At 41.1% G+C, this 12,500-nt stretch overlaps 1 protein-coding gene across 1 annotated transcript in view; it reads left to right on the forward strand.

The window, feature by feature from the left end:
* LOC123502147 (palmitoleoyl-protein carboxylesterase NOTUM-like) overlaps positions 1 to 7,869 on the forward strand; it is a 30,049-nt gene extending 22,180 nt beyond the window's left edge. The window contains exons 4-10 of the mRNA XM_045251369.1: positions 533 to 689; positions 1,490 to 1,657; positions 2,590 to 2,876; positions 3,986 to 4,124; positions 4,808 to 5,646; positions 6,048 to 6,332; positions 6,927 to 7,869. Of these exons, the coding sequence (XP_045107304.1) occupies positions 533 to 689; positions 1,490 to 1,657; positions 2,590 to 2,876; positions 3,986 to 4,124; positions 4,808 to 5,646; positions 6,048 to 6,332; positions 6,927 to 7,063 (2,012 nt within the window). The 3' untranslated portion in view covers positions 7,064 to 7,869. The remainder of the gene's footprint in view (positions 1 to 532; positions 690 to 1,489; positions 1,658 to 2,589; positions 2,877 to 3,985; positions 4,125 to 4,807; positions 5,647 to 6,047; positions 6,333 to 6,926) is intronic.
* Positions 7,870 to 12,500: the final 4,631 nt, after the last annotated feature.

Here is a 12,500-nt window from a genome sequence, read left to right on the forward strand (position 1 = left end):
CCTACAGCCTTACAAAATACACCATATGATTAAACAAAGCTTCAAAAATATGAATTTGTGGACTATATTCAGAACAGCTTTGCTAATCCTGTTTTCAAAGGCCCCCTAATATCATAATCTGGGTTTGCATAAGTGTTTCTCTTGTAAAAGGGTTTATATACGTTGTCAATAAGTGTTTCTCTTGTAAATGAGGGTTTATAAAAGTTTTTCTTGTATATAAGGGATTAAATAAGAGTTTCTCCTGTAAATAAGTGTTTCTCTTGTAAATAAAGGTTTACATAAGCGTTTTTTCATGCAAATAATATAAAAATTTCGTTAATCTGTCACTAATACCGTAGAAACATCCTTAGGAATCTTTAGAGAGTGGTGAAAGTGGCGTTGAGAGGTACTTTAGAATACAGGGTAATGAGAGAAGTGCAACAAATGAGGTGAACAGAAGAGACAGGTGAAGTAGGGCGTGTTGCTTCGTGAGGAGGGTGTAATGGAACTACAATGGGCGGAGAGGTAAAATGAAGCTGGCTTGTCTCGGCAGGTGGATGGTACTGCTTCGACAGGGAGAGTTGCGAGCAGCGGTGGCACAGACTACGGCCACTCATGACCTCCCGCGGGTGGCAGGAGACGAGGACCGTGGGAGGCGTGTTGTCCCCCCACCCTGAGGACAACCCGCACTGGTGGACCGCCAACCATGTGTGAGTATTGCTGCTGTTGCTTCTACTGCTGCTGCTACTGCTGGTGGTTCTCATGGTGTCTCTACTGCTAATACTAATGTTGCTGCTGCTTCTACTGTTGCCTTTGGTTCTAATGGTAATACCTTATCTTTTACTACTACTGCTACTACTGCTATTACTACTACCACTACTACTACTACTACAACTACTACTACTACTACTACTACTACTACTTCTGTCACTAGTACTTTAACTTCTATTGTTAAAACAACAACAACAACAACAACAACAACAACAACAACTACTACTACTACTACTAATACTACTACTCCTACTCCTACTACTACTACTACTAGTATTACTACTACTACTACTTCTACTACTGCTAATACTACTCCTATCAGTTGTTGTTGTTGTTGTTGTTGTTGTTGTTGTTGTTGTTGTTGTTGTTATTATTGTTGTTATTATTAGTGTTGTTGTTGTAATAGTAATAGTAGAAGCAGTAACAGTAATGATATGAATAGCAATAACAAAACCAGTAAAACCACACAACTCAAATTCACCATCATCACCATCAAACCCGCCCTTCCTCCCCCCCCCCAGTCCCGTCACCAGCACCATCACCACCACCACTACCATTACCATAACCCGCTTCACCACCACCTTCATCACCCCCAAACACACCCTTACCTTACAGCGACTACCACTTATACAGCATCATCATTTCTTTCCCCACCCACAACAAGTCACTGCCATTCACCTATATCACCACCACCTCCCATCGCTTCACTCCCGTCACTCACCCCAACGCCTCGCCCTAGACTGGTGCCATACTGCTCCTCTGACTCCTGGGCGGGCACGAGGTGGGCGGAGGAGGGTTCTGGGTCGTGGTCCTTCCTCGGTAGCGTCATCGTGGAGCAGGTGGTGAGGGCGCTGGTCACTCACAACAACTTCACGCACGGCCACAAGCTGATTCTGGCCGGCAGCAGGTGAGTCTCCACACTAGAACGCGCACACGGTCACATGGTCTCACGCACGTATGGGTTTAAAGACACATACACAGGGATACAGACTCATACATGTGGAGATGAGATAACACATGCCCACACATACATACAGACAGACAGACACATACACACACACACACACACACACACACACACGCACACACACATATACACACAGGTAGATGGAGATACACATACATAGACGTATACTTAGACACACATCTTTAACATACAAGGCATTCTCTCTCTCTCTCTCTCTCTCTTGAATGAATGAATGAATGAATGAATGAATGAGTGAATGAGTGAATGAGTGAATGAATGAATGAATGGAAGGATGAATGAATAAATGAATGAAGATTCCATTTTACGATTCCTCCAAGTCACGAATGAATATATTATGTTCTTTTATAATTTACGAATGTTTAATGCATATTTGCTTTTAGATACTGTCATTTTATTTCAACTTTGTCTTGGTCCTCCTCCTCCTCCTCCTCCTTCTTCTTTTTCTTTTCTTCTTCTTCTTCTTCTTCTTCTTCTCCTTCTCCTTCTCTTCCTCCTCCTCCTCCTCCTCCTCCTCCTCCTCCTCCTCCTTCTTCTTCTTTTTCTTCTTCTTCTTTTACTTTTTCTTCTTCTTCTTTTCTTCTTCTTCTCCTCCTCCTCCTCCTCCTCCTCCTCCATCTCCTCCTTCTCCTCCTCCTCTTCCTCCACATATATATATATATATATATATATATATATATATATATATATATATATATATATATATATATATATATATATATATGTTTTCTCCCAGTCGGCTAGGTGTCATAGTTAGTCCCCGCAAACACTAAGGTACAACAGATATGCTGCTGTTTGCCTTCCTTTACGATTCTGTTCCTCCTCCCCTTGGCCTCACTAACGCGCGCCCACAGTGCAGGCGGCGTGGGCGTGCTGGTCAACGTGGACCGGGTGGCGCGGCAGCTGGCTCAGATGGGCGTGCGTGGGGAGGTGCGCGCTGTGTCCGACTCCGGCTGGTTCCTGGACAACGAGCCGTTCAAGCCCCTGCAGTGTGTGGACGCCCACAGCTGCCCGCCCGTAGAGGCCATTAGGCGCGGGCACGAGCTGTGGCGTGGGCGCATCCCGGACCACTGCCGCGCCCTCTACCCGACACATCCGTGGTTCTGTTACTTCGGGTACCGCCTCTACCCGACCTTGCAGTGTGAGTCCCAAGCTTCTAGAGTCTAGACACTGTCGCTTCGGGTGCCTGTGTGTCCTTATATCTAACTGAACACTCCCTGCACCCTGCCACACACTTCACCGCCTGCTTCTTGTATTAATCCCTTCAGTACTGGGATACTTTTATTACCTTGAGTTTTGGATGTGATTAGACGATTTTACTGACATTAGGAAGGGTATATGGAGGTTAGAAGATTAATGGCCAAAGCCTTCACTATTTTAATCTCCACATAAGTTTCTCCAAATAGTAAGCAGAATGCATATGAAAACGCGTCATGGTACTGAAGGGGGTTAACGTTCTTTATATCCCTTGCGCTATTTTGCCTGCCTGTCCTTATGTCTAGTCTTACACTCCCAAGATCCTGTTACGTCGGTTGCCACATTTGCCTAATCCTGCAGTGTAAGCCGAATTGTCCTCATATTTGACTTCATTAACACTCTCACTGTACTATGCAAGAACTCACAGCACAAAAAGGCAGTACAAGAGCCTCTCGATTCACGCGATATTTATTCACTTATAGGCATCGTGTAAACAGAATTTATATAAGACACGCATAAACTAATGGGAAAAGGGATGTTAGGAGATACGATTAGTCAAATTGCACTGTTCTGGCCTTAAATATGTTTACCAAATGAATAATACACATTCCAACAGTTCATTCTTGCTTATTAATCCCCTTCAGTACCATGCCATGTTTTCGTATTCATTTTGGTTACTATTCAAGGATTTTATACGGCTTCAGAAACATATGTGGGGATTAGAAGAGTAAAAAGACTGGCCATTAATCTTCAGACCTCCTAATGCAAATAAAACCATCTAATCATACCCAAAAATCGTGGTAAAAATGCGTTTCAGTATTGAAGGAGCAGATAAATTAGGTTGATATATCGTAACTCGTGTTAAACTAAAATGCTGCTAAAAAGTGTGTAAATTGAGTCACCTCTATATGGAAAATTTATAAGTAAGTGCTATAAAGGATAGAAGGAATATAGCTTGCAATTTCTGGTCAGTGCAAATGTTAACAATAGCTGTCATACTACTACACAAACACACATGAACTAACGCCTCGCCCCACCCTGTCCCGCCAGCAGCGCCCCTCTTCGTGTTCCAGTGGGTGTTTGACGAAGCACAGATGACCGTGGACAACGTGGGCAAGCCGACCTCCAAGCAGCAATGGGACTACATCCATGGCACCGGGGAGAGGCTCAGGCGCACCTTCCAGAACGTGACGTGAGTGGGAAGGCAGGGGGGAGACAGAGGGAGAGGGAATAGGGGAGAAAAGGGACAGTGGGATGAAGATAAGTAAAAACAGGGAGTGGAGAAAGGAGAGAGGGGCGGTGAGACGAGGCGAAGGAGATGGAATCGTGAAGGGACAAGAGAGAAAGGAAAGTAAAGGAAGCTAGGAAAACAACATGAAGATGAAACGTGACATGGGCTTGAAGGAGAGAGGGAAGAGAGAGAGAGAGTACGGTGCATGGGAAGAAAGATAACTAATAGTGGAGTGGAAGGAAGGAAGGGAACGGAAGGAAGAATAGATGGGAAGAACGTGGCATGAGTGTGTAGAATAAGTGAGGGAGAGATAGAAAAAAAAGAGAAAGGACTAGAGAGAGGAGAGAGAGAGAGAGAGAGAGAGAGAGAGAGAGAGAGAGAGAGAGAGAGAGAGAGAGAGAGAGAGAGAGAGAGAGAGAGAGAGAGAGAGAGAGAGAGAGAGAGAGAGAGAGAGAGAGAGAGAGAGAGAGAGAGAGAGAGAGAGAGAGAGAGAGAGAGAGAGAGAGAGAGAGAGAGAGAGAGAGAGAGAGAGAGAGAGAGAGAGAGAGAGAGATGAATCTATAACGCTAAAATCAAAGCCAATCCATAAAGCAGTACTCACCAAAGACACACGAAGGAATAACACTGCCTCCTTTCCTTCACAGAGCTCTCTTCGCGCCCTCTTGCATCGCCCACACTGTGCTCACCAAGAGAAACTGGGCGGCTGTCAAGATAGGTGACGTGTCCCTCCCTCACGCCCTATACTGCTGGGACATCACGCCCTTTGCCAAGCTCACCGCAAGGAGGCAACACGCTGGGGAGGAAAGAGAAGCAGTTAGGACGATGGAGAACCAGGAGTCGAAGGAGGATGAGAGACAGACCATCACTGCGCGGACTAGAGATGCTGGAAGACGAGGCCACAGACACCAGAACCGCGGTGACAGGAAGGACAAAAGACAAAGACACACAGGCGGCCGTAGGAGGTCAGGGGAGAGGAGCAGGCGGCGGCGTGGCAGAAAGCGGAACAGAAAGGGCCGCAGGAAATCTCAAACCCGAAGGACACAAACCCAGCATAAACAGAGACACGATGACGATGGACCTGAAGTAAATGTCAGTGTTATAGTGTCTCAGGAAACAGGGGAAGAGAAAGAGGATGAGGGTGGAGACTCAGGGAAGGTGCAAGGGGTGACTCAGGAAGGCGCGGACCTCAGCACTATAGGCGGGGAGATGCTCGCTGACTCGCCAAAGAATCCCTCCCCTGAATCCTTTGTGGTGGAGTCTAACGCTATTGGTGACTCGCAGAACTCTTCCGTAACTAGAAATGGTGGCCGCAGTGGGGAGAGGAGAGAGAAAGCCAGGAGGAGACGCCGGCGAGGCAAGAAAAGGAGTAAAAACAAGGAGAGGGAGAGGAAGCTAAGGAGGAGGGAGAGAAGGAGGAAGAGGAAGGAGAGGAGAAAAAGACTGCCACAGAAGAAGAGGAAGAAGAGGAAGGAAAGGCGAAAAGGTAAATGCGAGTGATTTTGATAAGTTAACATTTATTAATGGTGAAATTTTCGCGAATAGTAACCCCTTCAGTACAGGGACACATTTTTCTATGAGTTTTTGGGTGTGATTAGACGATTTTACTTACATTAGGGGGGAGGGGTTTATGGAGGTCACAAGATTAAAGGCCAGAGTCTTCATTATTCTAATCCTCACACATAAGTTTCTGAAGCTGTATAAAAACGCAAATTAGTAACCAAAATAAATATGAAAACGTGTCTTGGTACTGAAGGGGTTAATATAAAACGTAGGAAAAATCTCTCTCTCTCTCTCTCTCTCTCTCTCTCTCTCTCTCTCTCTCTCTCTCTCTCTCTACACTCTAACATTCAAAACACGCCCTATTATATCTACTGTAATTCCCAGGGGGCCGTGGAAGACACCGTGACAACCTGAGGCCAGTTCGCTCCATGCCCCTGCGAAGCCCAGAGCCCTCCCACAGCCCCGCCAACACCCGCAGCCCCAACACAGGTCCGACGTCTACCCTCGGAGCTGGAGAGGTTGGGGGCCATGCGGGGCAGAGGGAAGAGCTAGTACCTGACGAAGCGTGGACGGAGGATCTCTGCCCCGCCCAGAATCTTCACCTAACTGATCGTTGTGCTTGGCCTCATTGTAACTACGCGTGTCCCAAGTTACTCAATCCTTTTACTGGTGGGTGTTGTGTGTATTTTGTCTCTGCTTATATTTACTCATTTTTTTTCATTGGAATATGTAGCAACTGACATTAAAAAAAGTTGTAGAATCTTAACAAAGGCTTATGAAAAATGTTTACTTGTGGTTTCTGGACACGAAAAAGAAAAATATCTAAAAGTGGTTCGTAATAAATAAAAAGATGAAGATAGAATAACTGGGGCAATAAGGCAGTGAAACAGTTGGTGATACTTTTAATACGGCACCGACAAAAATAACAATGAAAAAAAACAAAAAAACAAAGGCTACTACTACTACTACTACTACTACTACTACTACTATCCATACTACCATCCATACTACTAAAAAAGAAACCGTTAGTCAAATTCAATGGTAGATTATTTAAATAGATTCATTGTAATGAGGTTGCTTATGCCGAGTCACTGGTGAGCTCTAAAAGATGACACAAATTCTCGGATGAGGATGATAGGCAGAAATAGGTAATACAGACACGTTTATGCACGAACTACTTCTACTACATACAACTACTATTACTATACACCACCACCACCACCACCACCACTAACACATTCCCTCTGCATCTCTCCCTTGCAGGTGAGGAGATGAACTTCACGGAGCTACTGAAAAGCTTCGGGCTGGACATGGCTAGTGTGGCCTCTGCGCTCGGCATAGACATCCACACTCTGAACTCTATGGGCAACGATGAGCTGCTCCTTATCCTGACGCAGTGAACACAGGAACATGCGATCCGCACTATCTGGACTGGAGTCTAATGCAGTAACGAGTGGTGATTGACAGTGACTAAGTGAAAGACTGCATTTGAGAGATGAAATGTGTGTTTAAAGGAGCGAATTACTATACTGAAGCGTGTTCCATTCTATATTTATAGTTTAAAAGGATCAAAAGTAGCTAAAAGTGTTTAATACGTATTCCAGTGTTTTAGTGTTTTCTAAAGAGATGAACAACTTCAGTAGGGGATGAAGAGGACCAACAAAGGCCAAGAGTGTCAAGATGAAGTTTTGCAGTGTGGCTCAAAAGAATCAAAGATACCTAAGAGTGTTGAGTGTTGATAAGGTGACGAAGCGCTTGTCGATTGGTGCAATGAGGACAAGGAAGACTCGCGAGTGACTACAAGTGTTCTAAGGCGATTTAGTGTTTATTGAGTGTTGCAGTGAAAACAGTGACTGAATGTGGTTTTAGAGAGAACTAATGTGACTCACGAGTGATCTATGTGTCACTCTCCGTACACACACACACACACACACACACACACACACACACACACACACACACATACACACACACACACACACACACAAACAAACAAACAGTTAAGGGATACATATACTACTCTATAAGATAATAATTAAATCTACTTACGAGTATAATGTGAAGGAAAGAACATCACTCTTCCATAATCTATAATAAAATATACAAGATTTTTTTTTTTTTGTGTATGTACGTGTATATAAATAATGTGATTTTTCTTATATCTACCGCTACGATTACTACTACTGCTGCTGCTTCTACAACAACTACTACTACTGCTACTACTACTACTACTACTACTACTACTACTACTATTACTACTACTACTACTGCTGCTACTACTACTACCACTACTACTACTACTACTACTACCACTACTACTACTACTACTACTGCTATGATACCTCGTCGTTTTTGTTGTCTTTTTTTTTATAAATGAATATCTTCCTTAAAAATATCTTCTTCTTCTTCTTCTTCTTCTTCTTCATCATCATCATCATCATCTTCTTCTTCTTCTTCTTCTTCTTCTTCTTCTTCTTTTCTTGATGTTTTTTTTTTTCTTCTTGTCAATATCCCGTCAAGTAGTATTAGGATGCCAAACTGATTGTTCAAATTCTTCCTTTATCTTTTGGTTCTTTTCAAATCTATGTTGTATTTCCTTTCCCCTTTTCTCACTAATGATTTTCTGGTGCCAAGAAAGAATAATTAAATCACTCTTTTGATTTTCTGTTTCACTTCCTACTGTGCTTGTCAGTTTGCTTCTAAATATTTGTGCTTGTGAATCTATTAGTAAATTTTGTTATTGTTTTCTAATCTCCTTTATCTTTTTCTAATACTTTCTTGGTGTCATAAAAAAGCCTGATTTCTTACCTTTTTTCTTCTCTTACTTGTTGTTACTCTTGTTATTTCCTGTTTGTGTATCCTTTATGCTCTTTCATTTCCATTCTCTCTTGTTTATTTAATTCTCTTTCTTCTCCATGGTTCTTTGGCTCATTCTTCTTTTCTTTCTTTCTTTTCACATTATTTCCCTGTGCATCTTTTTAGTTCTTGTACATGTGTCACAGCTCAGGGCTCTGGTGGCTGCAGCGTGAGTGTGTCTTGTTACACTAAGCCACGCGCACCGCTGCACTCTTACTCCTTCTTACTGTAAGACCGTAAAGGTTCCCAGCGTGTAGAGTCACATGGGTTGATGCGTTTTTGTAAGGATCATATTCTGAAACACTTCTGACAGCACCGTGATTGTTTTCAAAAAGGCTCTAGTTGAAGTTTGACAGGTTCTTGAGACTATTTGTTTACTTTTCTAGTGGCAGATTGACAAGATTTCTACATTTTCATCAAGAGAAACACTATTGAAAACCTGAATAATTATCTCTGTGGCCTTTGAGAATTGTCGTGATAAGAAAGCTAAGTGTTTCAGAATACGGGTCCAGCTATAGTCTTCGTTAGATGCCACACAAGCTCGTTAATTGTCTGTTATGTGAGCCTCAGGTTAGTGTTGCAAGTGTTCAGGCTAACGTGGCGGATAGGCTTATTTGTCAAGTTAGTGTAAACGGGACTTTTTTTTTTTTTCAACGACAAAATAGTAACTTATATTTTTTTATGTGCTTTATTTGTATTTGTTGGTCACGATTCTTGATTTTTTTTTTTTTAGTGTGGTTCAATCTTGTAATAGTGATTAAGTTTAATGTTACTTTAATATAATCATTTTATCATTTTCCTGCTATTCCTCCTCCTCCTACTCCTTCTCCTACTCCTTCTCCTCCTCCTCCTCCTCCTCCTCCTCCTCCTCCTCCTCCTCCTCCTCCTCCTCCTCCTCCTCCTCCTCCTCCTCCTCCTCCTCCTTATTCTCAGTGTACACGACTCAGGCAGCTCTGGCAGGTTGTTGTTGTGCGTGCATGCGTGCTTAAAGTCTGCACGCCGACCTTAAAACAAAATAAAAACATTACTAAAGCATTTACTGTAACGCGTGCAGGGGAGGATGGCCCTGCATTCTACTTTCAAGCGGCTGTCAATACGCCTGGCTTTGATGCGCGAGGCTCAACTGTATATTTCAATCCTTAATATCCAAGGACTGATTTATAAAGCCGAACTGTATTTTGAAACACATTTACGCCTCACTTCTACTGCATTAAAAGGCTCTTGTACAGTGAGACAGGTTTTTAAGGGTGTTTTTACTGTTCTAGTGACAGATTAACAAGACTTTTTACGTTGATAAGTGGAGAAGCGGTCTATGGAACCCAGTTAATCATCTATGGTCTTTAAATGTAGTGCTAGTGAGAGAACAAAGCGATTCAGAGGTGATTATCTGGGTTTTCATGAGCATTTCTCCAAGTAAAAATGTAGAAATCTTGTTAATCTGTCTCTAGAACCAAACATCCCTTAAAACCTGGTAATTTCAATTAGAGTAATGGTTCCCAACCTGTGGTACGCGAACCACTAACGTGAAGGCCTTTGAGGTAGTACTTCAATACTTTCGGGATCATAAGCGATCTTTTTAGTTAAGATAAGTCAATCAATTTCTTAGAAGATTACTATTGCTTTACACAAGATAATCTGGCATCGATCAGCTAACGGAGAAGAAACAGATGCATCCCTCACATTAAAATGAGTTGTGTTCCTTGTTGTTAGTTCATTTGTGTGTTTTACGTGTGACTAAATTTATACTTGGTGGAATTCATATCTTTTGGAACCAGGTGGTAAGCGGGGACTGTAGGGAACCTGCTCGTGGTACTCGCTCAGGATAAAGTTGGGAACCATTGAACTAGAGCATTTTGAATGTAGTTTATGTGCGGGGAGACGTGCTTCAGATTGCGGCACTAAGAACGACACTTTTGCATCTACTGTACATGTAAGCCAATGATGTCAGGGAGGGAAGTTATTTAACTCAGCTGCGTGGAAAAGGGAAAACTTCATATTCCTACGACGTGATTGTGTGTAGTGTTGAATGTGCTTATGTCCGTTATTGTTTATTGTTATTATTATTATTATTATTATTATTATTATTATTATTATTATCATTATGATTATTATTATTATTATCATAATTATTATCATTATCATTATTATTATTATTATTATTATTATTATTATTATTATTATTATTATTATTATTATTATTATTATCATTATTATTGCTATTATTACTGTTATCATAATTATTTTTATGATTATTACTCTTATTATTATAATTATTATTATTATTATTATTATTATTATTATTATTATTATTATTGTTATAATTATCATTATTATTGTTATTATTATTATTATTGTTGTTCTTCTTCTTATTATTATTTTCATTATCATTATTATTATTATCATTATCATTATTATCATTATTATTATTATTATTATCATTATTATTATTATCATTACTATTGTTATTATTATTATTATTATTATTATTATTATTATTATTATTAATATCATCATCACCAGCACCACCATTACTGTTGCCCTTATCCTCACTACTATCACATCACAGCTACATGCACAGTCTGCAGTCTCTTTCCGTGTCCCTGTGTGGTGCGCCAGGCCGCGTCACAACACCGTATCTACCTCAGTGTTATCACTATTCTCTTTACTTCGTCAGTGTCCGGGCAACTGTAACCCTGCGTGGAGGCGACAGGCAGGCACACACTAGATGGGTAGGCAGGCACACACACCAAATTAATAAAGTTTGCTCTTAAAAATAATAGCTTTTTTTTTTCTTCTTCCTTTTCTCTGTAGCTTTTTTTTTTTTTGCTTTATTTATTTCTTTTTATTTGTATGTGTAAATATTGCCTTCGGTTTTGTCTTTATATTTTCATATCAATATGAATATTTCAGCTTTTCAATTAGTTTTTTTTTTCTTATTTTTCTTTTCTTTACCAGTAGTTTTTTGTTCAGGTGTGTTAGTAAAAATAGTTGTTGTGTTTAGTTTGAATTATGTTTCTGAATTGTTTTACTCTCTCTCTCTCTCTCTCTCTCTCTCTCTCTCTCTCTGTGTGTGTGTGTGTTTATAATTACATCCCTAATTTCATAACACAAAATATCATCATTCCATTCTACTCTTTATTCAACCTTCATTTGATTTTTTCTCTTATAATTACTAAGATGAGAGGAAGTACAAGTGTTAGAGGGGCGGTGGAGTTTATTGCCGAAAAGTTTTGCTGGACTGTTTCTTTCAAGGGAACTGATTGCTTTGCCCTGAAGATGCGGTCCAGCAATACTAGTCAGGCTAATATTAACTCACCCCCGTCAACGCCCGTACTGCTTCCTCTCACCAATTCACCTCCAACTTGTATGAAAATTTGACCATAATTATCATCATTATTATTACTATTATCATCATTATTATTACTATTATCATCATTGTTATTGATTTCATTATTATTGTTATTATTTCAGGTTCGTCGTAAAACAATTTATTAGGTCTATCTTTGAATTTTAAAATCCGTTTTCTTCTTAGATATAAAGGTTTCTCATAGAACACTTTTATTGCAGTGTACCATGTCTCTCTGTCGATTTTCTTTTTTCTCTGCGACATTCAATGAGTAACTATTGAAAGTGAGTGACTCATTGAATCTCTCTCTCTCTCTCTCTCTCTCTCTCTCTCTCTCTCTCTCTCTCTCTCTCTCTCTCTCTCTCTGTGCGGTGTGAATAATCCTCCATTTCCTTTGCATGAATATGATACTGAGCTTTATCTCCGCGATAGCTGTTCCTTTCACACACACAGACACACATACACACACACACACACACACACACACACACACACACACACACACACACACACATAAACGGCGAGGCAAATGGGCAAGCCTCTTAATGTGTGGCCCCTGTTCACATAGCAATAAATAGGTACGGGATGTAACTCGAGGGGTTGTGGTCGCGCTGTCCCGGTGTGTGTTGTGTGTT

Source organism: Portunus trituberculatus, chromosome 10 (assembly GCF_017591435.1).
Source record: "Portunus trituberculatus isolate SZX2019 chromosome 10, ASM1759143v1, whole genome shotgun sequence".
Taxonomy (NCBI): Eukaryota; Metazoa; Arthropoda; class Malacostraca; order Decapoda; family Portunidae; genus Portunus; species Portunus trituberculatus.